At 40.9% G+C, this 27,885-nt stretch overlaps 3 protein-coding genes across 5 annotated transcripts in view; 1 reads left to right on the top strand and 2 right to left on the bottom strand.

Annotated features, from left to right (window-relative positions):
• Positions 1 to 599: 599 nt before the first annotated feature.
• On the top strand, positions 600 to 4,673 carry srp14 (signal recognition particle 14). Its single transcript, XM_034674421.1, has 5 exons — positions 600 to 732; positions 3,039 to 3,111; positions 3,234 to 3,346; positions 3,433 to 3,465; positions 3,660 to 4,673. Exons 1-5 carry the CDS (start codon positions 709 to 711, stop codon positions 3,747 to 3,749), a joined length of 333 nt encoding a protein of 110 aa, XP_034530312.1. The 5' UTR covers positions 600 to 708; the 3' UTR covers positions 3,750 to 4,673.
• On the bottom strand, positions 3,743 to 14,718 carry xgb (x globin). The gene is made up of 5 exons (XM_034674420.1): positions 14,233 to 14,718; positions 8,407 to 8,514; positions 7,343 to 7,463; positions 7,016 to 7,096; positions 3,743 to 4,957 (listed from the first exon to the last, which is right to left on the bottom strand). Exons 1-5 carry the CDS (start codon positions 14,403 to 14,405, stop codon positions 4,838 to 4,840), a joined length of 603 nt encoding a protein of 200 aa, XP_034530311.1. The 5' UTR covers positions 14,406 to 14,718; the 3' UTR covers positions 3,743 to 4,837.
• A 1,412-nt stretch (positions 14,719 to 16,130) lies between these two features.
• The window catches only part of LOC117806028 (pleckstrin homology domain-containing family G member 3), a 39,214-nt gene continuing 27,459 nt past the window's right edge, over positions 16,131 to 27,885 (bottom strand). Inside the window, exons 5-19 of one of the 3 annotated variants that reach the window (XM_034674686.1) lie at positions 26,323 to 26,392; positions 26,184 to 26,230; positions 25,934 to 26,084; positions 24,578 to 24,709; positions 23,780 to 23,962; positions 23,484 to 23,576; positions 23,135 to 23,221; positions 23,003 to 23,033; positions 22,661 to 22,762; positions 22,503 to 22,535; positions 21,701 to 21,711; positions 20,956 to 21,339; positions 20,123 to 20,227; positions 17,743 to 19,189; positions 16,131 to 17,639 (exon numbers count right to left, since the gene is read on the bottom strand). In XM_034674686.1, the coding sequence (XP_034530577.1) occupies positions 17,008 to 17,639; positions 17,743 to 19,189; positions 20,123 to 20,227; positions 20,956 to 21,339; positions 21,701 to 21,711; positions 22,503 to 22,535; positions 22,661 to 22,762; positions 23,003 to 23,033; positions 23,135 to 23,221; positions 23,484 to 23,576; positions 23,780 to 23,962; positions 24,578 to 24,709; positions 25,934 to 26,084; positions 26,184 to 26,230; positions 26,323 to 26,392 (3,508 nt within the window). In that variant the 3' untranslated portion in view covers positions 16,131 to 17,007. The remainder of the gene's footprint in view (positions 17,640 to 17,742; positions 19,190 to 20,122; positions 20,228 to 20,955; positions 21,340 to 21,700; positions 21,712 to 22,502; positions 22,536 to 22,660; positions 22,763 to 23,002; positions 23,034 to 23,134; positions 23,222 to 23,483; positions 23,577 to 23,779; positions 23,963 to 24,577; positions 24,710 to 25,933; positions 26,085 to 26,183; positions 26,231 to 26,322; positions 26,393 to 27,885) is intronic. The other 2 variants (XM_034674687.1, XM_034674688.1) reach the window with 2 other exon arrangements.

Below are 27,885 nucleotides of genomic sequence, written 5' to 3'. Positions count from 1 at the left end.
ATCTGGTTGTTTTAGTCAGGATTACGCTAAAATATATTTTCCCCAACTTTATTTAAAGCTCCTGTGAGGAACTTTCTGTTTGTTTTGACTTTGGCGCTCCCCTGTGGACTAAGTGATCTTGCTTATTTTGTCCTGTACATGTGTAAATTATGTTATCTCCTCCTGCTTTCAACTAAAAGTCAACTATTTCACTCTTTAAGAATATTTACTGCAGAAAAAGGGTTTTTATTGACGTGCTGTCAATCACCTACCCTCTCACAGCGATTTCAGGCTTTAAAATAACAAAACAGAAATGATCAATACCTTTTCTAACAATATTGTTTGCTTTTCTAGGTCATAAAGAGGCATCACTGCTCATTTCAGTCCATTTCATGACCACTCAAAAACTCCTCACAGGGCCTTTAAGTTTCCTCTTAAGAGCCAACCTTCAATTTAGTAAATTCCCGTATATACCCATAAATTCCCGTTTATTCCAATGGTTTCCAACCTTGAAAATTCCCTGAATTTTGCAACCCTGAAATAAATATAAATACTTTCTATAAATGACTGAATGTTGATTTTGTATGTTCCCCTCCCTGCCTGCAGGGGGCGCTGTGAGTAATCTGCTCTCTGCTCTGTGAAGTGAAGGGAGGGGCTCCGGCTTGTAGTACGTGTGCTTCACAGCAGCTAGCTTACAGCCAGTTGGCTAACGCTGTAGTTGAGTGGAAGATGGTGCTACTGGAAAACGACTCGGTAAGAGGAATTAACACGGTTGTTAGAACATGATAGCTTGACATTTCAGCTGTACTGTATTTTATTTTGCTGTCGACTCAAGCGTATTGTCCAGAAGGTAGCTATGAGCTTCAGTGTTAGCCAAGCCGATTCACTCTAAACTGGCTCAGGAGAACAGCCTGCTAACGTTAGCTTGGAGCTGATTGTATTCTCTTGCCTATAGGAAACCCTTGAACATGGTTTTGAAACGTAAAGCCTTGTATTACTGTAACCAAATAACGTCTCACCTAGCTGTAAAGCCATCGTTCATCAGTATATTCATTGGGAATACTATGTAGTCAGAGTTAGACTGTATGCTAGTATTATTTGACAACAAAAACAAACATGACCGACCGTAGTGAACCAAACACGGTGGTATTTTAAAATAAATGTCTTCAGTGATTGATAGCAAAAGTATGCAGGTTACCTTTTTGGTGCTTGATGGAGCCTATACTTCCTGACCAGCTCATTTGCTGATGAAGCATGTAGCCGAAATCTATTGCGTAAGAGTGTGTAAGACAGAACTGTTGATGAAGGCAAAGTTTTCACAAGTATAATATTGATTGTCAATTTTGAACAGCTGCCACTTAAAGCTGCTGTTGGTAGGAGTGGTGTATAAAAACTCAACTTTTTTCTGCTTGGTTTGGAGAAAAGGTCATAATGCACATCGGTACTCATCTGTAAGTGAAGTGATTTGAGATTAAGGCGAAATCTCTGCGTTTTCCAATGCCTTTGTATCAAGCAATGTTATTATTCCCCTCGTCCCGTTATCACGGACCAATCAGAGCTACTCCCCAACCCTCTGTCCTGATTGGTCGAGTGGAGGCCCCACTATGTTGCCCTGATTAACTGGGAAGCCACTACTTCCTCATAGAACCATAGACTGTATAAATAATGGACGTAGGACCCGTGATGTCACCCATGTGTTCCGGAGCGCTGTTTTGAAGCAAATCAACGGTGGTAGCCATATTGGAAATGCAGAACTCAACCAGGCATAGTGGCTACGTTTACATGAAACTTTTAATTCAGAATAAAAATTAAATCCTCTTTAAAAAGATAAAAAATGACGTTGTAAACACCTAATTCCGAATGAAAATGATAATTCCGAATTAAACTTAAATCCGAAGTAAGTGTCTGGTAAATCCGAATTGAATAACTCCTCGATCATGTATACGTCCATTCCGCTTTAAATTAATTCCGGTCGTTCTGCCCATGCTCGTTCCCTTGTCCTGTCGCGATGACGCACATATTCTGCGCTGGCGGGCACATATTTCAGGCTGAGGTAGAGCAGCTGTTGCACTAATCGGGTTTGATTCGCCAAAGTCCGGTCTTCCGCCTCCCTTCTCCGGTCCTCTATCTCTCTTCTCCTCCTCAGTTGACGAAAGTGAAGCAGTATGTTTGTGTCCAGCTGCTTATTCAAAACTATAATCAAAATCAAAGCGAAAATTGCACTTATTGTGTGGTCTTCCATGTTGTAACCGAAAATGAAAGAAGCAGGAACTGGAGTCTGTTTTCTTCCGTAAACATAAATACGTCATGCCCGCCCCTGTCCAATCAGAACCCTTCACAACCCCCAGACCTTAAGCGGAATTGAATAAAGACGATGAATCATGTTTTCCATGTAAACCTCAATTCGAAATTACTACTTCCATGTAAACACGAAGGAAAAAAACTTTAATTCAGAATTATTAATTCCGAATTAAAAAACATCATGTATCAGTGGCCAGTGTGACCTAAAGAGGCGGAGTTTGAGCCTCCTAGCCAACAGCTATGTGTTCCCGTCTGGGAGTCAAGTCAGTCATGTCCTTATTTGGGCAAAAACTCGTAATCTTAATATCTTCTGAACCATTGCGTTAGAAAAAAATCCCCCCCTGTACAGTGTGTGCCGATAGAGAAATTAGCTACGTATAGCCAAGCCGTTTTTTGAACCAGACTGTAAACATGTTTATTAATGCTGCAAAGATCGTCTTTTTGAATTGGTGTGTATGTGGTTTCTGCAGCCTGCCTCAAGTGGATTGTCAATGAACTGCAGTTTATAACACTTCCGCATGGGCTTCATACTTAAAGACTGGAGGTTGCCGCTTGCATAGAACACGCACAAAGATATTTTGCAGGCGGGGTTACGACAGCAGAGAGGGGAAGGGTAGTGTTGACATTGGAAATCTCTCAGAACTGATGTTTATACCACCACTACCAACAGCAGCTTTAAAACATTATTGGTCATATGGATGAGTACTGTTTGAATTAGTGATTGGTGTGTAAATATATCATTGTGCTCTGTCGTCCAGTTCCTCACAGAGCTCACTCGGCTCTTTCAGAAGTGCAGAGCCTCTGGCAGTGTCGTCATCACACTAAAGAAATGTAAGTAGATCTCTCTTCAGTTGTTCTAGTTATTGTCAGAGGATGCTAGGAAGGAAATCTGTTAGTTTTTCCATTTCATTGTGTGGTCAGCTTAACATGGATGTTTTTTTTATCATGTACAGATGATGGGAGGACCAAGCCAGTTCCTCGGAAGGGCAACACAGAGTCATTTGAGCCAGCAGACAACAAATGTCTCATTAGAGCGTCTGAAGGCAAGAAGAAAATTAGCACAGTGGTAAGCTTACTGTTTATCCGTCTCTTGTGTTTTTGATATTTGATCTTTAGCTGTAAATGCTGAATTCTCACTTCTTGTCATTTCAGGTCAGCACAAAAGAAGTAATAAAGTTTCAAATGGTAGGTCAACCCGATTTTGTGTTTCAATACAAGTTAATGCTCTGGGTAACTATGATGTGTTTGATTAGGTCTTCTGCGGGTGATTTAAAGACGTGTCAGATGTAACCTGTTTAGATTTTTGTTGTTGTTTTGTATTTGGTCCTTGATGAACGAGCCGTCAAAGCCTAATCAGCATCTGAATCTTCTCTTCACAGGCGTACTCCAACCTCCTTAGAGCTCACATGGATGGATTGAAGAAAAAAGATAAGAAAAGCAAAAGCAAGAAAACCAAAGCCACTCAATGAGACACAGACTCTTTAATATCTTCTTAGGCACCTAAACTGGCCTGTACTATCTGAGGGAATGGGAAAGGCCTTCACTCGGTCCGTCACCCCACCTGGCTTACTTCCTGCTCACCTGCAGGCCTCAGAAACACTGTTCATCCACCAGGTGGCTGCTTTGATATCACACCATATTTTGCATGGTAATGTCTCTTCCTCAGCTGCTTGGTGGCATTGATGATGAGGAACAGAAATCCTGAGGAGTTCTCCAAACACATACAGGAAGAACCAAGTCAGCTTTATCAAAAGTACCATTAGTTCTTCTTCAGAACCAGGTCTGCAACAGCTGTGTCACATCTGGAGTTAAATCTGTGGGGCCCAATCATTAGCTGCCTGTCATTCTATTTAATTGTTAGAGTCCCTATTTATGTTGTATTTACAGCTGACATGAGCTGTGCTGTCATGTTTTAAAATGACTGGGTCTCAAGCAAAATGTTAAATGTTCCAGTTATTACCCTCCATTTTTTTCTGTCCATCAATGAAGTTATTGTTAACCTGCTTGGGAAGATTTAAATCAAATTTGAGTTGTATTATCCCCCAAATGAACATCTTCTTTGCCCCTTTAAAGTAAAAATGATCTAATTTTCTTCCTCGTTTTAAACCACCAAGCCGTCTAACTGATAGTCTTAAATTGTTGAACGTGATTGAGATTTTCTTTGAGAGATAAATGACACAAAAAAAGGTTCAAAGTTGTGGATTTACTGAAAGGCGTGTTTGAGTTATGAATACAGAGAGTATTGGCTGTAATTCTGGTAAGGTCATTTCTTTTCATCACACGGCAGGATTAAGTGCAGCCAGTGTATTCTGTCAACCCTTTGTAATGTCATTCTCCTGAGTCCCGCAGAGGAATTTAAGTTCAGAAATAAAGTGCTTTGTTTGATAAAAGTGTTTAGGTTTTTGTTCATTGTGATACAATAGCAATGATGGTGGTAAACATGAGCAATGTAGAAAAGAAGACTGTATATATGCTATAAATACACTATATACATGAACACATGTCTGTGCAGAGCTGGGAACAACAGTCTTGAGTTGTAGGTGAGAGGAGAAGGATTTCATAGCGCTGTGTTGCTCTTCTCTGGTCTCTCCTTCGGGGAGAGGGTGAGGAGGTGCTGTCTTCTGCTCTCCTCCTGGTATCCCTGCTTCATGAGGCTCGTCACGTACTGGAACATGGTCTGGATGGAAATGATACATAGTCCTTATTATACTTTTCATAAAAACAACAACAACTGCTCCATAATCCCATGCGTACACCCAGAGCCCTTTACATTCTGTCCTGAAAGACCTGTGTGAGGTGGCTGGTGACAGCCGATCAGCTCCCTTGTGGCCCAGGTGGAATCAGCCAAGAGGACGTGTTGCTACATTGTAAACAGTTGTCATTTATCTGCCATACATGCACCGGTGCATTCAGAAACAACCACACACACCTGAATATACACAAACTTGGTGTTCAATTATACTTCATGCACCATACTTTGTCACATTCTCCCAACCAGCTAAAGTTAGTTATTAATCCTCTAAAACAGACAGCAATAAACTGTGAAAAAATGTTAAATTGTAAAAGGACTTGTACTTATATAGCGCTTTTTGTACGGTGGCCCTGAAGTGCAAAACACTACGGCAAATCAGAAAACATTACAACATTAACCAAACCGGAAGAAGTAGGTAACCTCGGGGAACATGACCCGTCGCTGATTGGACTGGTCTATCCTTTGACCTGGAAGGACATGGTTTACATGTTTTCCAAATATGAGTGCATATCCAGTATCACGTCATATCCATGTCCTGCATCAAAGTATTCTTTAATAGCAGCATGTACATTGCCGCTGGCGGCACTCATATAGTGTTGTCTGATTTGCCGTTGTGATTTGCACTTCAGGGCCACCATACTTTTCTAGTCTTTCTGACCACTCAGCATTTTTACACTTCTTGTCAAATTCACTGACTGACAGTAGAGGCTGCTATACAGTAAGGGACCATCAGTATTAGCAAATCTCATTTGTTCACATTCAAACACCAGCGGGTGGAGTTTGAGGTTCAGTGTCTTGTCCAAGGACACTTCGGCATGTCACTGCCTGAGCTGGGATCGAACCGCCAACCTTCCAATTGATAGACGACCAACTCTACTCACTGACCCACAGCCACCCCACAAGGAAGGTTCTAGTATACAACACATGCATAAGATCTGACTGATGTATGATGGAAATAGTTATGTTTGATATTAAAGAAGCAGGCTGATGATGAAGACAAAACCTTTGGATACATAATGTGCTCCTGGTAAAGATGTTTTCACATGCGGCTACAACTTTGTGTATGATGAGGTATTTGTTACAGCTACATGAGAAATCAACTTGTGAAAGAAGCAGAGACCTAAACATGCCCAAACAATAACTGGGGTTTAACTACCTACTGTTGAAACAACATCAAGAGATGATTACTGTGTGTAAATACACATGACGCACAAAGATTAACGTGGCTGGTACAGTCAAAAACATTGAAGCTGTGACTGAAATTATATCAGATAAATTAGACATAAAATGTTTGACTATATCCAACTACACATGTTTTTCTTTAATCTTTTTAAATATAAATCTTGAGTAAATCATAAGTTGGCATTACGTGGATATAAAACATTTATAAAATTCACCACTAGAGGGCAGTAGAGGGCTTTATGTGATGTATGTGGACTTAAATGGTCAGAATTGTAACCTCAAATTCAAATGCAATAAGTTTTAGTCTAATTATTTTAAATATATTGGAATACAAGACAATGCTACAGGCATGTTGATATAAAATGATTCTAATTATTAAAAAAAACTAATGGATGCATTGATTTGTGTCTTTCATGGCAAAACCAACAACACTTTGTCAAAGCTGTGGGGCATTACACAAAATCTCTTGACTGAATAATAATAAACTGTCCAAATACAAGTAGTGAGTAGTAAAGGCATAATCTTGAACATCTGTATTAATAACACAAGGGTTCTTAAAGTGACATGACATGATGTGACAGAGCCATGTTTCATCTTCTCATTAAGTTCATGAATGGGTCAGTGACATGAACGTCTCACATCAATCAGGCTTCTGTCACACTGGATTCCATCTTGACATGTCTGTCTCCGTGTGAGCCAGACACAGACGGCTGCCAAATGGTTTGCACACACTGAGCTCTTCTACTCACAAAGTTTGCAACAAACGTCTCTAATGAAGACACACACACTGACGCTCCTCACCTTCCACGCCTCCTCCAGCTCCACCGTCCACCTCTCCTTCAGGATGGGCTGCACAGCACAGATAAATTCTGCCCCGACGTACTGAAAACAAACATGAGAGACATCTAATGAAGTGTTTGTGTGAGTTGGTGATATGACTGCTATCCACTGAATTTCTCACTCCATTGATATCATTGTTCTTGGTAAGAAAAGGTATTTACATTTTACAGTCTAAGTGGATATTTATTCATTCTACTTGCCGTGATATTACTCGTTTCAATGGTTAGCCTTATAAAGAGGGACAGTATCATTTGAAACTCAGCTTTGATGGGATCATTGGGGTCTTACACTGTAGTACTTAGGTGGTGCGTTGTAATGGTAATGGCTTTTTCCCAGCTCCAGAGCCAGAGCTTCCAGTCTGTCCAGCTGGTCCAGTCTGGCCACACTTTTCTCAATAAAAGACATCACCCTGAAAGAGAAGAGGGGGAAGGAAAAGACTCAGGATGAGAAACCTGGCCTCACTGATACACCAGTTAAATATACATTTGCAGCAGGCTACTATAAACTGATACACCTTCACCTTCATGTTACAAAGTAGTTCACACTTGACTAAAATGAACTGACTGTGAAGTTTAAAATCCCTCCTGAACACATTTTACTACACTGCAAAAAAACATCACAGGATCACTTTCCTTTGTTATTCAGCAGGTGTGTCGAGATCATTGCAGTGTGTGTGCGTATCAGAAGATGAATATGGAACAGAAGGTTTAGAGTGGGTTTCTCTCTCTGATCTGTGCTTTGCTGCTCTGAGTGAACACAGAAGGACCGTTTCGACTGATCGCTGAATTTTAGAGCCGCAGGTCTAGCAGTGACATGGTTAAGCAATACTCCTGTGATGCTACACTATCCTCTCTGCCTGCACCTTCAGGTCCTCAGGCAGTAATTGGCTACTTTGGCTTGGTGTTTAGAGGAGCACAAAGAGGCCCAGTGCACCCTGGGAAACAGCCTAGAGTGGCTGTGATAGATGCTACAAGCTCTGTCTGCTACTCATTATAATGATGTTACAACCTAAAGTGTGTCGCTCTGTCACTTATCTGTCAATTGTGTCTTGCACGGTGTGAGACATCATTTGAGCTTCAGTTGTTTTTGACAAAACTTAAATGAAAGCAGCGTAGAGGACAATGCATTCATATAAAAGATGTGTGTTATCTTTATGGGATTAATAGACACAAAGGAAATGATTCCAACATGGCCTTTCTGTTTAATCAGGTCATCATTATAACTCAAGCTGATGACTGACTACTAGAATTCAGCGTCTTAGTGTAAGCAATGCTGGTTAGGGGTTGTCTCTTGTTCAGGTGAGGTTGATGTATTGGTGTGTTGGGTGTGTTAGTACAGAGTTTGTGACTGACCTTAAACCATGTGCCCTGAGCTCCCGACTGGTACGCAACCTCTCCAGGTCCTCCACATCTCGAAACAGGAAGAAGACATCCTTGCATTCAGGATGGGTTTCAAACAGCCTGTCATCAAGAGAAAAAAACAAAAGCACAGGCACCTGTGAGCATCTGAGGGCTGCCTGCTATTTATTCTCACACCAATACGATGCGATACGAAACATTATGAAACCATACAATAAGACTCAACATAACACAACGGGATGTATTGCAATGTGATGTTGAGCGATTCAACACAACAGGATACAACATAACCCACAATGATACAACACAGTGGTTGATGATAAAAAAGGCCTTTACTTAGATAAGTTAGGTAATTTTCTAGTCTTCTGTCCACTCACTGTGCTTTATTCTACATGTCACATTAAAAGTGCCGATTGGTATTACCTTCTCCACTCACATGTATTAAATTGCTGCCTTGGAAGGACACTTAACACCAACATGTTCACAGTGCTGCTGGCTACACCACTGGGAACATTTTGGTGTTAAGTGTCCTTCCACGGCACCCTTGAACATGTAGTTTGAGACTGGGATTAAACCCCCAACCTTCTAACAGAGAGATGACTAACTCTATGACTCTGCAATACGATACAATACTACATGACGCAGCACAATACCACAAGATATGGCACAATACAATATAATATGATATTTGATAAGATAAGATATGAAACAATACAACACGATGTGATGCGAAACAATGTGATTAGTAAGAAACGATATAATACAATGCAATGGGATACAATACCAGACCATACAGTCCGATACGATACGATACCTCATGATACGATACGATACAATATGTCACAACACGATACATTACAATACGATACAATACGATACAACACGATACATTACAATACGATACAATACGATACAACACGATACGATACAATACGATACAATACGATACAACACGATACGATACAATACGATACCTCACGATACGATACGATACAATATGTCACAACACGATACATTACAATACGATACAATACGATACAATACGATACAATACGATACAATATCATACAATACGATACAACAGGATACAACACGATACGATACAATACGATACGATACGATACAATACGATACAATACGATACAACACGATACGATACAATACGATACAATACGATACAACACGATACGATACAATACGATACAATACGATACGACACGATACAATACGATACAATACAATACGATACAATATGATACGATACAATACGACATGATACGATACGATACAACATGATACGATACAACATGATGCGATACAACATGATACGATACGATACAACACGATACGATAAAACATGATACAAAACATGATACAACACGAAACGATAAGATACAATAAGATACGATACGGTATGATACAATACGATACAACAAGATACGATACAATATGATACGACACGATACGACACGATACCATACCATACCATACGATATGATATGATACGATATGATACGATACCATACGGTACGATTCGCTACGGTAAGACACGACTGTCCGCTTAGGGAAATTTGTCTTTCACTTAAAGTGCTGCACACACATTTTGCTGCTTCTGAATAGAAACATTACAAAAAACAACCCACCATTACACAGAAAAAGCCCAATCTTATGAAACATGCTCTGCATAACATACACTATAGATGAAAGAGTGAAAGAGATCACCGAGACCACCCTAACGCTATTGCACAACTTGTATGGCCTCAGGAAACTTTATTTAAATTTTTGATTGAACTAGACACAAGTGAGTTTTTGAAATGGTTCAGTTTGCATTGTATTCACAGTGCTGAGTGTGAATGGGCAAGTTTCAGCTCATCAACATTGCAATCAAAGGTGCATCTCTCATACTGTAGACATTCTCTCCATCTGACACTTTGAATGGAGATCTGATTATGCTGATCTTGCTCTATTCCTTCTCATCACCACTTCTACTTGCTGTGCATTTTACATCCCTCAAATGCAATCAAGGCTGTGTTGGATCTGTTATCCATAAGCCAGGCAATCCATTCCTTCATTATGTGGAACTGCGAGGAGTGCAGTCAGAACCAGGATGGAGTTGTTCCTGAACGGAACCACCACTCAATCTACAATTTCTCTCTTTCTGATCGTACCAAAATCAACTTCATTTTTTTAAGCAGAGAGTTTGAGCATGCTGTCATCTAATCCAGCCGCCTCCAGTCTCCTGCTGAGTGACCTGTTATTAACCATGCTGCCAGACTGCAGTCACCTCCTTTGGATGTGACTTGTATTGTGCTCTGTATGAGATGCAAGGCTTATTGTATTTGTACTTTTTTCAGTATTACATCCCTGAATGAGGGAAAAAAGAAAAGGAAATAGGGTGATGAGAGGTTCCAAAGGTGGTGAGGTGGACTTGGAGAACATGCACAAATAGATAGCTGGTTTAAACAAGGTCTCTGACTGAGTGCAGCTAATAACGGCTCTGATATAACTGCTATGTTGTGAAATACAGAATGCAATTCTTCCTGCATTTGAATATACATAAATACAGACATACATACTGTAACAACAACACTGTCCTGAAAGAAAAATCTTTCCACGTCTTCCGACAACGGCGTCTCTTTCTCTGTTTACTCCTGCACAGGTGTCTGCAGGTGTGAGCTCATTGACACCACAGCGTCCCTGTCTCATTGGCCAATTGTTCGCGTGACGAGGAAGGCCCGCCCACCTGTAGATCGACAGCCATAACACCTATACTCAGGACAGTGTTGCCGCAACTATCCATACATCCATACATCCATACAACCATTCAATCATACATCCATCCATACATACATACATACATAAATACATACATACATGCATGCATGCCCCACCTGTGTAAAAAACACAAAAAAGTGTCCTCTGATTTCCCCCTAAAATATGTAAAATGCCCCCTGGATGCCCTACAAGTGTATAAAATGAAAAAAAGTGCCTCTGGATACCAAGCGGCAACCTCTAAAAATATGAGTCCAATGCGGAAGTGTTAAAAACTGCAGTTCATCGAGAATCCACTTGAGGCTGGCTCCGGAAGTACCGGAAACCACATACACACCAATTCAAAAAAGCTGATCTTTACAGCAGAAATAAACATGATTACAACCTGGTACAGAAGACGAGTGTAGTCTGGATAGCTCATTTCTCGATCGGCACACACTATACGGGGTGTGAATTTTTTTTCTAACGCGGCAATTTCGAAGATATTGAGATTACCAGTCTTCCAATGAGAGGCACAGCTGACTTGATTGAGAGGCGGGAACACTGTAGCAGTTTGCTAGGAGGCTCAAAGCCCGCCTCTTTATGTCACAATTGCTTGACAGCAGCAATACGGTTGCCGCCGCCGACTGGCCTCAAAACAGTGTTTCACGGATACTACGTCCATATTTTATACAGTCTATGCTTGATACCCATGTTGTTCATTATGTTATGTTATGTTAACTCTGTATTATAATCAATAATATAGAAATAAATATATAGTTTTGTGTTTTCCTTTTCCGTTATTCAATTTCCAGCACAAATATTCACATAAATATCCACCAGAATGCTGGATTTAAGTTTTAATTGCTCAAAAATGTCCCAAGACCCCCGTCTTGTTAATGCTGCCTCAATACATTTAAATTAATCCTAAACTGTGAGTTTAAGTGTTTGAAAGGAGGGGCCCCTGCCCCTCAGACAGCCTGAGTATGCCATTACACATACAGTACATACATACAGCAGGGTCCCTAATGAGTGAATGCATTACCCATCTATAACGTGTCTTGATAGATGAATGAATGGAGGTGTTAGAGAAGTGATACTCTGTCTAATAGCTGCTGCGGTAACAAAAGGTGCTCTGCGCCCTTTGACAAGCAGAGAGCTCTATTGAAATGCAATATATTGACGTGGACTCTGAGCCCTTGTTACAGAAAAAAATTCCAGGCCATTTTATGTCCCACATAAATGCCATGAAACATATTTTCATACGACTATTTCGGAGCATTTTATTTTCATGTCTTTGTTTTTATATTTATATAATCTATAGACTGTATAGAGAAATGGATGACATGACAGCACCCCAAAAGTGAAGTCAAACAACTGGGGCTCCCCCTGTGACTGGCTGCAGTAAAGAGCAGGTAACAGATAGGACATGTGTCAAACTTTAAAAACAAATTACACATTAAATAAATCATTCTCAAACATTGTTTCCGCCATTATGATTAACTGTCATTATGCCGTTTGTGTTCTAGTATCCATTCTTTTGAGAAGTTTTATTTTAATAAGCAATTTGATGCTAAAATGGAGTGAAACACCATAAATGACAGCTTTGACTTAAACAGAAAAAAGAAGCGGTTATGCTGTTGCCTGAAGTATCTTTGCCGTTTCATCTGTTCAATGTGTGTCCTGTTTTTCACAAGTGGCTGGACGTTTAGTCAGTTACTTTTAAATTTGTAATGCAACTTTATTGCAAGTTGCAGGCAATCAGCTATCTTCTAGCTGTTCACACCTCCTGTTTAAGCTTCATTGATGGGAAAAACAAGGCATGTTGGCTGCTGTTGTTTTTCCAACCCCACTGCTTTTGTCACAGTGGCATCATAAAGGGCTTGTTATTCTGTTCCTTGTGTGTGCCTTTTGAGAACATACAAACATGCAGCACTATAAAGCCCATGTGGAATTTTAATTACTACAGTTCTGAGGTTGTACTCCTAACGGTTTTTGGCGCTCATTAATACAGCCTTTAGAGCATCTTATTCATCTATGACAAAAGAGCGCCCCTTATCAACTGAGTAAGGTCTGTTTCATTCAAAACAAGCACACAATAAAATCAGGTGATTCCCATTTTCTGTAACAATAAGTGTTCAGTCATGAGATACAGACCCTGACAGGCTTGGTGCCCTGTGGTTGCCCCCTGACCCATTAGAGGCCCCCGTACTTCTAGGCTAACATGTTAAGGTCAATCTCTTCAACTGTTAGGGTCGCCCAGGGGACACATGGCATCGATTGGGTTGTAGCCATGAGCCCATTGGCCTCTTTACTGTACATCCAGCAGCCACTCTTTATCACCATGGGTCCCTATTTCTGCTGGATATGTCTGCCAAAGGCCAAAGATGTTATCCTGGATGCCGGTCATCATACTAATTGATAAAATGTATTTTCCTGCTGGCTGGTGCCCTTTAGTTTTATATTACCATGACAGACCTGGAGCTGTGTAGAATGGACCTATTATATAATGTGGTTAAGATGTGATATGAAGTGATAAGAGGAGGAGGGGCACTCTGCTCCAAGCTCTCAAGGAAAAGCTGTGGATCGGATGGCAGGGCAGAGGATTGCTGGAAGATGTCTGGTGACCATCATTTTTTGCATGTGCCATTAGATCAGAAAATGCATTAGATCTTTAAAGTTGTCTGGTATGGTTAAATTAAATAGCTTGAACTGCAGGCCATTTAAAAACACATGATATGGAATGTGACTGGAGAAAGTCTGGATCGATTTTGCACCCAGGATTGTTTTTGGCTGACAAATCAACATTTAGCATTCACTGAAAACTATATAAAACCTTACTGCTGCTGCTGTAAAGCTAAATAACAACAATATATAATTCTACTGTCTGTCAGTTTGTCTATATTAATGTCAGTCAGTGCGACCTTACAACACGTAGCTACTGGATTTACAGTCATTTGTATTCTTACCCTTATAACAAGCCAATAAATAGTGATATTTTTCATTTTACATATTTTTTGACATGCAATAAATTCTGAAAAAGAGTGCATAAATGTTAAAGCATCTTACCTTACGAACATTATTATTCCAACCTTAGCTATGTCGTCCCGGATAACTTTCCACGACTCCTTGATCATCTGAATCTGATCTCCGCTTGGGCACACAGCAGCAGTTGCAGCAGCGTCAGTGTTTCTCTCTCCAAACTCCGCTTTTGCAGCCAGACCTGATATTGCGCAGCCCATTCTTCATTAAAAAATATAAAAGTAGCCTATCAAATGAAAAAGATGTTTAGTGCGTCACTCAATAAAGATAATTAGGCTTAATTGGTTTTGTGACAGAGGACATCTGATGCTGCTGGCATCTGGTTCACGCGCCCGACTCCAGCTCCAAATGCGTCATGAACTACACTCTTCTGGTAGTATCACGATTTAATGTCAAGTCGGCGAACACCAGGCGGCCAGGATGCAGGTTCTGGTAATTAGTTCAAAATAAAGACCCTCCTCGATGAGCGCAATATATGGTGTGCGCGTGGTGGTTTTTAAGCTTTTATGTTGAAGGATAACCTGTTGACTTCCGGTGAGTTCACGCAGCTTTAGAAGGATAACAGTGCGCGCGCTCCTATATGAAAGCGCATGGTAAGATGAGGCAGACAGGCATTAATGAGGGCATCTGTAGCCAGGGGCGTCACCAGGAATTCTGGGCCCCCTGAAAATATATCTCAGTAGGCCCCATCACCACAGCCAACCCTACAAAATATAACATTGCTGCTATAATACTAGTTTATTTAAACAAAAATATATGCTTAAACTCAAATCTTAGCTACATATCAATATATATATATATTTTACAATTTCTCCAAATGTAACTGCACAACATTGACCTTCAGACTGTCCACCTCTTTAAACAAGATTATTTGAAGCCAAGTGACTTATTGAATAACAACAAGGGAGCATTATTTGGTATAATCTATTATCAAGTCAAAAAAAACTCCAAAGACCTACAGTTTACTTTCAATCAGATTTAGCCCCACTTGATGCTATGAAAATATGACAATGACAAGTGTTTTTATGCATAGACAGCTGTTTAAATCACACTAATAGTCCATTGTCTATGCTTTTTTAACTTAATAATCACGCATCCACAAGGCTCAAGTTCTGTTCTGCAGCCGCTGTCCACTCAGCACCCCAGGAGCTCCCTGCTGCTGACAGACAGCTGCGGTCCAAACGTAAACAGAGACTCCACTTTTTTCCAGAAAGGAATTCTGAATGTTTGTTTATATATTCAGACTATTTTAGTTATCTTATTGCCGTTATAACAAAAAAAAGGAAAGGAAAAGCAAAGTAGAAAATTTGGGCCCTCGGTGGTCAGTCCCACTTTTCCCCCCACTGCGACGCCCCTTTGTGTAGTGATAGAAAGGAATGAAATAAATCATGCAGCGTTAGTGTCTTCATTACAGAGACAAATTAATAGGCAAATATTCACCAATGCACACACGCGCCCGCATCCACACATAGTAAAGGCTACCTTTTACTACTGGTTTCTGAAGTCTGCATCTAGCAAGCTCATACTGATCCTGCCTTAGCCCTTAAAACAACATTTTAACTTTTAAACAGGGAATCATTACAACTTGTTTAATTTAAGATTATCAGTGAATTTTAACTTCACCTGTATGTAAATTAAGATGCCAAAATAATAATCCTACTCTCTCAATCAGCCCCATCAAAATAAAAGAGGGTAATGTTTATTAATGCTAACTCTTCCATTAGTTTAACGGTTGAAAATCCTGGAGTGAAGAGGAAGTTAGGAAAGTTAAGAAGAAATATTGCATGTAGTACAATACAATTTTCTGTAACAGACTTCTGAAACAAAGCATCAAGCTAAATTCATATTGCAATAACCTTGGAACAAACAGAAAAATAAGTGTTGGTATTCTATATCAGCTTCTACAATAAGAAAACCTGTCCCAGTATAATACAGATATGGAAACAGTCTTTATTCAATTCAGCCAGTCAAATATAGGTGTGGATGCTATAACTAGATTAGCCTAACTCAGAAGGAGGAGATGGTTATTCTTCATAGATATGCATGGCTGGGTCAGGAAAGAGTACACGTGGACACTTAACCATTTCTTCTTTTATTGAAAATAATGGAAACTTCAAGTATGAAAAAGTAAAGAGGGCTGTTTCTGGTAATTATTTACATGAGGCTAATCTCTCCCAAATATACACTTTCATAAATAATGTTCAGGCAAATATACAACTTGTTGAAGAAAAATAAAGCTCCAGTGATACAGTATGTGAAAACAGTTTCAGAAGCAGCTACAGTGTACGTGGAAGCAGATTACAGCTGTGACCACATGCATTAAAAGTCAACAAATATTAAAAGGAAACCCTCTTTGGTGTCGTCGGTGAGACTGTAACTTTCTCTTGCGTCTCCCTGAAACTCCATCTTACAGTATATGGTTAAATGACAATAGTGTTATAGTGATTATGTCAGGAATCACCAACACTGGCAGGGATCCACAAAGGTGCATATTATTCTAGAGAACCTAATCTTCAGATCAGAACTATATACATCCTTTTTTTTTTACAAACAGGTTAGTGAAATACCAAATGTACAAATATTGCAATACACCTTTTACAAAAATCATGCTTTCCCAACAGTGATCAATAACATCCCTTTTGTGTAACACTTACAAACATCACCGTGTCTTTAATACCATGCTGAAACAAGTTGCATTCTGTTTTCGGGGGAGAACAGGAATAAGGGAAGAAGCATCGGGTTACTGGTGAATAATCTTTCCATGCGATAGTTCCTGACATTAGTAATGTTTGTTTCATGTTTTCAGGAGCCTGTGCTTAAACTCTGGAACTTCTCTCGTAAGCTTTTCACAAGATTGCTCTCTGTGATCTTTGACTTTGTGGCACAGTCGGAGTCCTGGAGAGGGTTGTCAGTTTCTCTTGTGATCAGGGACACCTGGCTGGTTGTGCAGCAGCTCCTCGCAGGTTCCTGAAGGTTCTGAACCTCATGCAGAGGTATCATGTGGTCAAGGGAGCTCCACCTGCACAGCAGGGGCTGGAGCTGAGGCTGAGACTTGTGTTGAGTCCGAGGCCAGTCCTCTACCACAGGACTCCCTTCTTTGTTAACAGTGTCAGGCTGTGTTCTTGTACAGTCTTTCAGAGCTTTGTGAAGGTCGGAGGAGCTGCTGCACTTACTCCTGTTTGCACAGAACTCCAGCATCCCATTTGGGACGGTGCAGCAGCGGGTTATTTTGGAATGGGGGGTCTCTGTGTATTTGGTTCGCAGCTCCTGAACGTCAGGCCAGTGGAAAGGGTCTGTCTGTGGGCTCTGTGGGTCTGTGACTGTGCTCTGTGAGCCGGCTCCAGTACTGGGGGTCTTGACTGGGCTTGGAGAGCGCTCCTCATGGATGACTGCCTGGTCGCAAGTGTTCAATGGCAATCTCATGCTGGGTTTACCTACATACATACATGCACAAACACAAACAAAAAAAAAAACACACTTGAGTTCATTCATTCTCACATAAGAAAGCAATATAGCAATCATTTGCATCCTAATTACCTTTCCTCCTTGATAGCATCTTCTCCTCAAGGACAGCAGGCGTCCTCTTTAAGCTCTGTTGTTCTCGGCTCCTCTGCCAGATCAACGGTCTGTTATTCTTAATGCGCTGACTGTACTGACGAGCCAGCTGGAACACCTTGTTTTTCATCTTCCCCATGTCTTGTAGGATCTGGTCTTCCTCCATACTGTTTCTGAAGTTAATAATCTTAGGCAGGTGGCCTTGGCTCTTTTCCTCAGTTGTTGGAGTCTCAGAGTCCTGACAGGATCCCTCCTCCACTGCTGGAACAGTTCTGATGGGAGATGAGATGGAGGAGCAGTCTGAGGCGGTGCTGATTTCAGACTCTTCTAAAATCTGAGGTGGTGGCTTTCTGTCTGAAACATCAGAAGTGTCTAAGCTGATTTCTGGTGTTGCTTCTAATCTTGAGTCATTCACTTTCTCATCTGAAGCCTGCTGCACTTCCTGGTCCTCCTCCTTTGTTTCCATTTCTTGCCAAACCTTCAACATGTCTGATGAGGGTCTGAACTCTTCTTCTTCTGTGGGAGAGGAAATTGTGATGCTCTGAGATCTCATCTTGGCTTCGTGTGGTCGCTGAGGTTCATTGTCTTTATTACAGTCAGCGTTTTTACTCTTTTCTAAGCCGGGGAGGTCAAACACAGACCAGGAGGTTGGGCGGTTCCGGGAGAGGTCTCTCTTGTGGACTGGGACAGCCTGCACATGGGGAGTACTGTTGAGCTGTCGACTCAGGTGCCGAACCAGACCTGCAGGGATATAGGAGAGACTTTCCCTGCGCTTGATGCTAAAGTTGGCGTCTTGGTCCTCAGCATGCTCGTAGTACCTCCTGATCTTGTGGATGAGGAGGCGGTCTTGCTTTGAGAGAGTGGACCTGCTTTCCTGGTCGGCGAGGGCATTCAGAGCAGGTTCCTGTGCAGGTATGGACAGATCATCCTCTGAGGTCTCCTTTGGCTCTGAGGAAGAGCTGGCAAACATTTGGGTTTGATTTTCCAAGTCCATGCAGGCTGAGGGACTTTTAAAGACATCATTTTCTATTGAGGGTGAGGGGCAGGCGAGGGGACCCAGGTCCTCTGAGACTAGACTGCTCCGCCTGGACAGGCTGTGGATGAAGTGCTCGGCTATCACACTTGCCTGGTCCAGAACAGAGGAAGGTAGGATGCTTTTGTTGTCTGAGAGCACCTCCTCTTCCTCCTCTGAGAGCTCCCCGTTTGTCAGCACACTTGTTTCCTCTATGACGAGACCAGAAGAATTACTCTCGCTTTCCTCTTCCTCCTCTATGCTTTCTCTTGAGGTGTCCTGAGGGTCTGGTGAGACTGCTTCTTGTTGTGAAGGGGGTACAGGAGACTCTGGGCACTGGGACTGCTGCACCTCGGTCTGATTTCCCTCCTTTACATGCAGGACACAGTTCAGAGGATACAGCTCCTCCACATTGACCTGAAACAGAACACAAGGGTTTTGGATATAATTATGGGATGTTGTTGGAGGGAAAAAGACATTATGATGGCAAGCACGCTCCATTAACCAGAAACTAAAAAGATCTGTTCAAATTCAACCAAGCAGTTTAACAAAATTCATGATGCATGTCTTGAATTCTTGAGGCCCAGTTGAGCTGTATTACCCTGATGAGATGTTAAAAATAACAGATGTAGTAAACATTTAGAAGACAATGTTGCAGCTTTGTTGCCAAGAAGCCCTTATTGGACCAATTTTGAAAATCTTACTGAGTTAACTGGTGAACACCATGTGTTTGCTGCTTGAATCATTTCCAAAGGGCTGATACATTTATTTTCAGGTGTTGCCTGATCTCTGTGGAGTGCCTGAAATTGCAAAAAGTGCAGCCTGGAGCTGTGTGGTGGAGATAAGGCCGGGGAGAAAAACACCCACTCTGCTCTTTGGCTGATTCATAAAGTCACCATGAGAATCAGGTAAGGACTGCACCTGGCTCACAAGTTCGATGTTACCCTTTCGGTTGGAGTCCTGTCCAAGGAACAACTGTGTGGTTGTGTTATTTCTGTGTGTGAGTGTGAGTGAGGAGTTTTAATTTGTGGGTGTAAATATACCTCGGAGCATGATTCAAACTGGCCTCAGAGAATGTCATGTGTGTGGCAAAGGGCACTTTCATTATGAAGCCTTCTTAAAAGTCTTGTGTAGCTCCTCTCATTCTCGGAAAGAATATATAATAACTTATGAACTGAAAGGGTTTCATTCAAAATATATAATGGCTATTAGAATACAGGCTTTACAAACGATACCAAGGGCAGCAGACGAGCTGGGCATTCTTTGACAAAGGAAATAAATGTTGCATATGATGTGACCTCAGAGACATGTTGTAATGAATACATAACACTGTAATATGTTTTTCAGCACCTGTGTATCAATAGTTTCTTTCACAGCCATGTCCTCTCCCCTGTGAGTTTCTACCTCCTCTCTATGTGGAGATTTTTCTTCAGCCTGCTCTTTGTTCTGATCATCCTGAGAGAACAAAATATGTCATTACATGAGGAGGTTGTATACAAAAACATCCTAGAGATAACACTTAGAGCTGCATTAAGAAAAAAACTCTATAACAGCAGGCAATAATTCACCAGACACTTACTGTGTGCCATAATGGGGGTCATTTAATTCAAGAACATTATTGGTGCAACAATTAACCATGACAAAAGCTTTGTTATTATGAAAAATGAAAGGACAAATATGATGATGAAATAGAATTATGAAAGAGCAAAGCTCTTGTTATTGTCATGATAATTTAGTTAGATGGCCACATTAACCTTTGAAGTCAAACACAATTTAAAAGGGGCTTTAAGCCACTTGTTCTAATGCAAATGCAGGCAGGAGTATAGAAGCAGAACCTTTGACATCATTCTTAGCCCCCCTCCCTAAAAAAAAAAAAGAGTGCTCTGTGGATCCCCTGATCAGATCAGAGGAGAACACTGAATACATAAAAGGGTTGACTTACACTCCAAGACAAAAAGATAAGAGCATGCAGTTTGGAAGAACTTCATGCACCCCTTTAACATGATTCAACTGAGGTTATTCAACGTGCAAATGGTAGCAGGTGTTAGTCTGTTCTGATCATGGTGAAAAAGAGAGGGGGAAGAGGGACGAGAGGCGGCGTGGGAGAAGGAGTGGCACAGAGTAGTGGTAAGCCGGCAAACAGAGCAGGAAATGGGAAACCCGTGGGTGGTAGAGACCCTCACCGTTGTGAAGTGAGTAGAAAGCAAAGCCCTGGCTCTATAGTGCCAGCAGGAGATGGCTGCCAGCACTGAGCTGGCAAAGTCGGCTACCTGGTCGTCTCCCATCAGTATGTCTTCCTTGTAACTCTCCCCCTCTTCCTCCTCCTCGTCTTCATTTGCCTCCTTTGCCCTCTCCTGCTCAAGCTCCCCCTTACTGGGTGAAGAGCCCAGTTTAGGTTCGCTGCCAGTGAGTCTTAGTTGCTCCAGAGAGTCTCCTCTGGGAATTAGATCCTCCTCACATGGGCTCTCAGCCTGGGGCTCGTCTAAGCTGGATGCCAGTGTACTGACACTAGTAGCTGGCTGGAGGGAGCACCTCTCCCCCAGCAGTGCACCCTCACTGTCTGCATGCTGTAGCGTGAAGTCATAGACATGTGGTTTGTTATTGCAAGGCCAGTGCTAGAGCCATGATGTGATTGCAAGGCTGTAAATGGGATGGAATCATCATAAAGCTGATTTAGCTTTGGGTGAGATATGATTTGTGTAACCCAGGGGAAGCCAAAAGTATGTTCTGAGAAGATTAGGTTTGTACTTTACGTTTTTTTCTTAAGAATTAAAAAGAAAGAATGAAAGTTTGTATTGCTGAGTCAAAAGTCTGAAAACCATATCTCACCACTGCACACTCTACTTCAAAACAGTTTTGATAAAACTAAATGGAAACGCTTATCAAGGTTTAATGAAAAAAGAATATATTTGGATTTCCAGTGCTTACCTTCAAAACAGCTGCATGGAGAACAAAGATAAAGAGGAAAGGGAGAGATAAACAAATGAGAATGTCAATAATTGTAAAAATAGTGCGCCTTAGTTAAACATGATGACAAAACGACCTGAACAGCGCATTCATCTTGTTCAATTATGGTCAGGACACAGTCTGCACAGGCAGAGACTGGGCGAGGCAGCAGTTACTCTGGGCCAGACTTAAGGGAGACCATTTGATTAGATAAATACCAATTAGAAACATCTTCCTCTCAGAGGCTCAAACTGAACATGATGCAATTAGCCAGGATGTGATGACCTACTCCCTCACTGAGATGGGAAGGTTGACATGAAAATTGCTTGTTCATTGCATTGGTTAGATATATTGATCTAGAATGGGAGCAAAAGAGAGGTGGGGACGAGAGTACGGAGGTTTTCTCTTTGAAAACGCCAATTAGAATGAACGAGAGTAGGAAGTTGCACAGATCTGAAGGTGAGGCAGAATTTGCCTATTGAAAAGAGCGTGTGTGACAAAGCCTTCGACCACTGAGGCATATAATTTACTTGTGATGCAAGTGGAGTGGGAGTGGGAGTATGTGTGTCTTTTGATCTGTTTTCCAGGTGTCTCTGAGGGAGAACAAAGCAGATGTAAACAGGGACAAAAATAACCTCGGTTGGGGGACTGTGGGGGTGCAGGGCCATTGGATAGCAATCCACAAAGTGGATCGAACTGACCCACTGTGATGAATCTGCCCTTTGGGCTGTCAAAATTTTACTGAAAATCCATTGATATAACATTAAACAGACAATGTACCAACCTTTTGAGGTCCTTATGATTTGTTTTGCTGGCTCTAAAAAGACAGGAAATGGAAAATTATATAACCCACTGATGCTGTAACTTACCACCGATCATAAAAATAACCATCATTTTAACACCACAAATCTGAATCTGTAAAAACACAGGAGGGAGTTTAACCTGATCTCCTTCTTCCATTTCGCCCTCCAAGGTGGAAGTCATCAGCTCTGCAGTACTCGGCTTTCTTCAGCCTCTCGGGGCTGTAGTGGTACATCCCTGGATCTGAGCAGCAGACAGATGCATCATTAGACTCAGAGCCGCAATTACAAAAAACAATGTTCCCAGCATACACAGAAAGAGAGGAGGTGATGGGCTACTATTCCTGGAAATTAAACAGCATTCTGCGATTTCCAGTGGAAATTAAACATCCTCCTGTTTTTTGTGAGCAGCATCTTTAGTTGCTATAGAAACAGTTGAATAAGTCCAATAACAAGAAGAGTTACTCAATTTTGAAACACTCACAGTTGGAATTATCCAGGATGGCTTCTTTTGCCTGTAAAGAAAAAGACAGTGTGTCTTTAAATTAAAGATTGTTCTCCAGGAGCTGAGAGGAAAACATTTCTATAGGATGGACTTTTTTGTTGTGTTGTTTACCTTCTGGGGAACAATGGTGTTGTGGTTCTCAAGTATGAGCCTCTTAATGTGATGGGCCCAGATACGCTTCTCTTCTACCGACTTGGCCTGAAATAACAAATGCTCATCAGTTAAAGAGTCATGGAGGATAGTAAAGATAGAGCAGATTCAGGCATGTTTACAAAATACCGAAATACAACTGACGTGAGAAAAAAGGCGTTATATTTGTACAAAAGAAAATGTTACTCAAAGAAAAAAGCAACAAATCCCTTTATTTTCTTCTTTTATGTCAAAATAAAAGTTGCAGTGTTCTTAGTTATGTCTGTGTTGCAGGAGGAAAAGAGTCAGGGTCAATGGTCTTCACATTTACCTGCACTGTATGGGGTTGCTTGGGATGCTTGAAGTGAATGACGCTGAAAAGCAGGGGATCCTTAGCGCTGTCCAATAGCATCAGAGTGGAGCACTAGAACAACAACAACAACAGATTTAGAGATGTAGCCGAGGCTTAACCAAGTTAAGTTGACTCTGAATACCGGGTTATCAAAATGAAGGTTGATATACATCTTGTTTAGTATCTTATCCTGTCACCGTTTTATGCCAATATCATCGTTAACCACACCTACATTTTGTAAAACACCTTAATCTCAAATGAATAAACAAACATACTGAGATGTGAGTTTTGTAGACGTAGTGCTCCCCTCTTTTCTTGGTAATGAGGAGCATCCTTTCAAAGAGGAAGAGTGTGCGGGTGTTCTTTGCCCGTAGAACATGAAAGGTGCCCTCCAGCACCAGCTCGCCATAGGTGGTCAGGTCAGGCCCCTTCCAGTTGATCAGAAGAGACTGTATCTCCTGCAGATGCACATGACAGCACATTACCCCCCACGCACGCACACACTCTCTAAGCTATGTTCATTCAGCTTGAGAGAAACAAAATGCCAGCCAAGTGGCAGCTTTTATTTGTGATCATTATAAACCACTTGTAAAAAGAAAACCAAGAAGTGGAACCGAACACACAGGCGGTGTCTCAAACCAATGAAACCATTAAGAAGCTGTCGCCCACACTCTTGTGTACAAGACTTGAGAAAAAGACAGAAAGATCAATACCAAATTTGAATGTGGTTGGTTCTAACTTGGAAAATATCAGCTTGGAAAAATATAGAAACTTGGCACTTTAAATAAAAAAACTTAAGCAAGGGTTGGAAGTCTCTGAGGACAGTCTTGTTGAGAAAAGCAATTGTAAGAAACATAATGACTAAATTAGTTAAAATGAGCAAGAATCACATTAGGACTGGAAAGAAGATTTACATAAGAAAATTAGAAAGTCTCTGAAGGAAAGGAAATAATAAAAATAAATAAAAACAGGGTGTAAACGAGTGTGTACTTTATGTAAGCATTGCATGGCAAGGACATAAATGAGCCTCTTTAAAGGGTGATAGTCAGGCATGCGTAGTGAATCCAGCCCACCTGCACTCTGACAGCATGCTCATGTTTCCTCTTCATATCGTTGATGTACCACGCCACTCCAGTCATGGTGTCTATGGCCTCTTGAACAACCTCATAGCCCTCCTCATCTGAATCGAAGTGCTTTGCAATTTCCTTTAAAAGAGAGAGATCAGGGACATTATTTGACACTGTATCATCACCACCTACAAGGGAATAAGGTTCCTTTAAAAATGAAACATGTCAAAAATCAACCGTTCAGTGAAATTTCTGCTGTTGTTAGCCCTCACTTTGTAAAATACACTTAGGATTTAGGCCACTGAGAATTAATCAATTCAAAGAACCAAAAGAGAGAAAAAAAATCATGCTTCGGTTGGACTGTTCAGTAGTCAAATGTATGATGCCACTGTTGCTGAGGAGTATTTATTAATAGCTGATAATAAATATTAGAACCATTGAACCACTGATCCCTGGTGAGTACATTTTATTAAAACCAGTGCTGGACAGTAACAAAGTAAATCTACTTAAGTACATTTTTTGAGTATCTGTACTTTACTTGAGTATTATTTTTTTGAGGAAACGTATTACTTTTACTCCACTACATTCAGAAGAATGAGAAATTTCTATCAGTGCTTTAGTTTCTCTCTACTTGTGCTTTGAAGTCAGTGGATGAATTTCCTTCTCTTTTCTGAAATCTGAAACAGTAAAATATGTTTGTGTAGTTCTATTTGTCTCAGTGGTTTAGCCATAACAATATATCGTGCGTCTCCACAGCTGACATGGAGCAAACACAGAGCAGATTTCACTCAGATCAGGCAGTTCATTTAGAGGTGGTAATGATGGCTATAATTCTCCACATGAGCCCCCATGGCCATATCTTCAGCCCGTGTTAGAGGTTTGAAGAATGATACGTATCGTTTGAAATGTTCTCCTTGTTTCCCACTCTGCCCAAACAAACAAACATTCACTGTCCAACCTGAGAAAGCGTGTTGAGCTATAGAACACTTACTTCATTCCAGATGAACATTTCAAACTAAGTTGCCTGTGCTTGGAGTAACTAAGTTTCTGTTTTTATTCCATGGTATAGTTTTTAGAGATTTTAAGTAATGTTTTCTAAATAAACAGAGTGTAACAGAATGTACTATGTATTCTTGACTGCACTTATTTATTGTGAAAAAACAATGTTTAAAGAAGTACTTTGAATACTTAAGTATTTTTAAAAGCAAGTACTTCAGTACTTTAACTCAAGTAATAATTTGACAAAACTTTCACTTGTATTATAGTAATATTTGAGCTGGAGTATCTTTGACTTAAGTGATGAAGCTGTGTACTTTGTCCACCGCTGATTAAAACAAATGGACCGCAGAGAACATCTTGTACCTGTAGCAGCAGGTGATACTTCAGGATCCTCTGCACAGGCTTCAGCAGATAGGAGCCCAAAGGGAGGGAGCGCTTCAGAGCAGCCTGCCGATCCCGGAAGAACTTGGCCAAAGTTTTACTCCTCATGCAGTCGGTCAGAGCTGCCACAGAGCTGGAGCACAATACAGAGATATTTCAATAGTGTTTAATTTGACTCTTACATACATCAGCTTCAATAAAAAACTCAACTTAATATGTCATTGATACTTACTTGGGATAGTTGGTGCAATACTGAGTGTATATTTCAAAGTATTCACTCTGAGGAGACACGAGACAATCACATCATTAATGTTTATTTTCTTAGGGGTCTGATGTCACTGCAAATCAGGACGAGGAAAACAGTTTCTTACCTTAACTACAAAGCATCGAGCGATAGCCACAGGATCGTTCTCACACATGTCTAATGACTGAAGCAGCTCACTGAAAAGCAGAATGGAGAAACCGAGACAATTGACTTACTGACAGATTTATGTTTAAAAAAGGAAAACAAAAAAAAACATGAAGGTAAGAAGAAACAGAGAGGAATAATGATGAGTGGCTGAAATCAGACCCTTGTTTAATACAGCCACTAGAGGGCAGCATACACTCTTAAATGAGTCCATTGCTGCACCTTCGAAGCATGAAATAACATGCATTACATCTGAATTTCCATGCCTTAAGTCCCATCAAAAACAACATTTGTACCAAGCCTGTGAGCACAACCTGAGCGTTGTAAGGAATGTTAATGCCTTATTACACTGTGTGACATCACCTCCATAAATAGTGCATGACGGATGGCAGAAACATTAAGGGAGGGCCGCGGTGGAAAAAGTACATCTACGAGAAAAACATCGGCAATCATCACAAGCACTCAGGTCCAACGCAGTTTAGTTAAGATAATACATTAAATATAAAACACAATTCATCATCAAGCATTCCACAACCCAGATCAAACACAATGGGAGCTCGACTGAAACCCAGCACCAGAAAATGTGTCAACATGTTCAAGGTACAATGAAAAAATGGAGCCATTGGAATTTGTTTCAGATACAACGTCAATATTTGCTCATACCACATGATCGCTTTCTCAACAATATTCAAGTTTACAAGAGGGTTAAATGTAACAGAAAATAAATAAGTGCTCCTCGATGAAAGAAAGGCAATTGGCGAAACAATAAATTTCGCCAGTTGAGTGCGAGTTAAGCAAGACTATGGAGAACATATTACTGGTCAAACATACAGCACAATAAGTGTTATCAAGGGATCTACTGTATACGTTGTACAACACATGGCCAGTCCTTTTCAATGTGTGATCTCTGTGTGGAGAAAACCTATAACAGAGATTTTTTTGAAGCTCCCATGAAAAGAAAATGTAAGGAACAAGCTTTTTCTTTCTCCAAACAATGTGCTTCCCCTTCCCATTCTCCTACTGTTGAAGAACAACTCTGAGACACGGGCTGTTTTCAAAACAGCCTGCTACATACAACCTAGAAATTTAGTATGCAGTAAGTACTACATACTACGTACTGCGTTTGAAGGTAGTATGTAGTTTGACTGTTCTGTTGCATCTGTTCTGTACATAGACTGTATAAATAATGGACGTAGTATCTGTGACGTCACCCTTCTGTTCCTGAGAGCTGTTTTGAAGCCAGTCAGCGGCAGCCATATTGGTAATGTGGAACTCAACCAGGCATAGTGTGACGTAAAGAGGCGGGGTGAAGCCTCCTAGCCAACAGCTATGTGTTCCCGCCTGTGAGTCACGTCAGTCATGTCCTTATTTGGGCAAAAACTCGTAATCTTAATATCTTCTGAACCATCGCGTTAAAAAAAATTCACTCCCCGTACAGTGTGTGCCGATAGAGAAATGAGCTACTTTGAGCCAAGCCGTTTTTTTGAACCAGGCTGTAAACATGTTTATTAATGCTGCAAAGATC

This window comes from Notolabrus celidotus, chromosome 22 (genome assembly GCF_009762535.1).
Source record: "Notolabrus celidotus isolate fNotCel1 chromosome 22, fNotCel1.pri, whole genome shotgun sequence".
NCBI lineage: Eukaryota > Metazoa > Chordata > Actinopteri > Labriformes > Labridae > Notolabrus > Notolabrus celidotus.
Note: the sequence above shows the minus strand (reverse complement) of the source record. Positions and strands in the feature narration are given on the sequence as shown.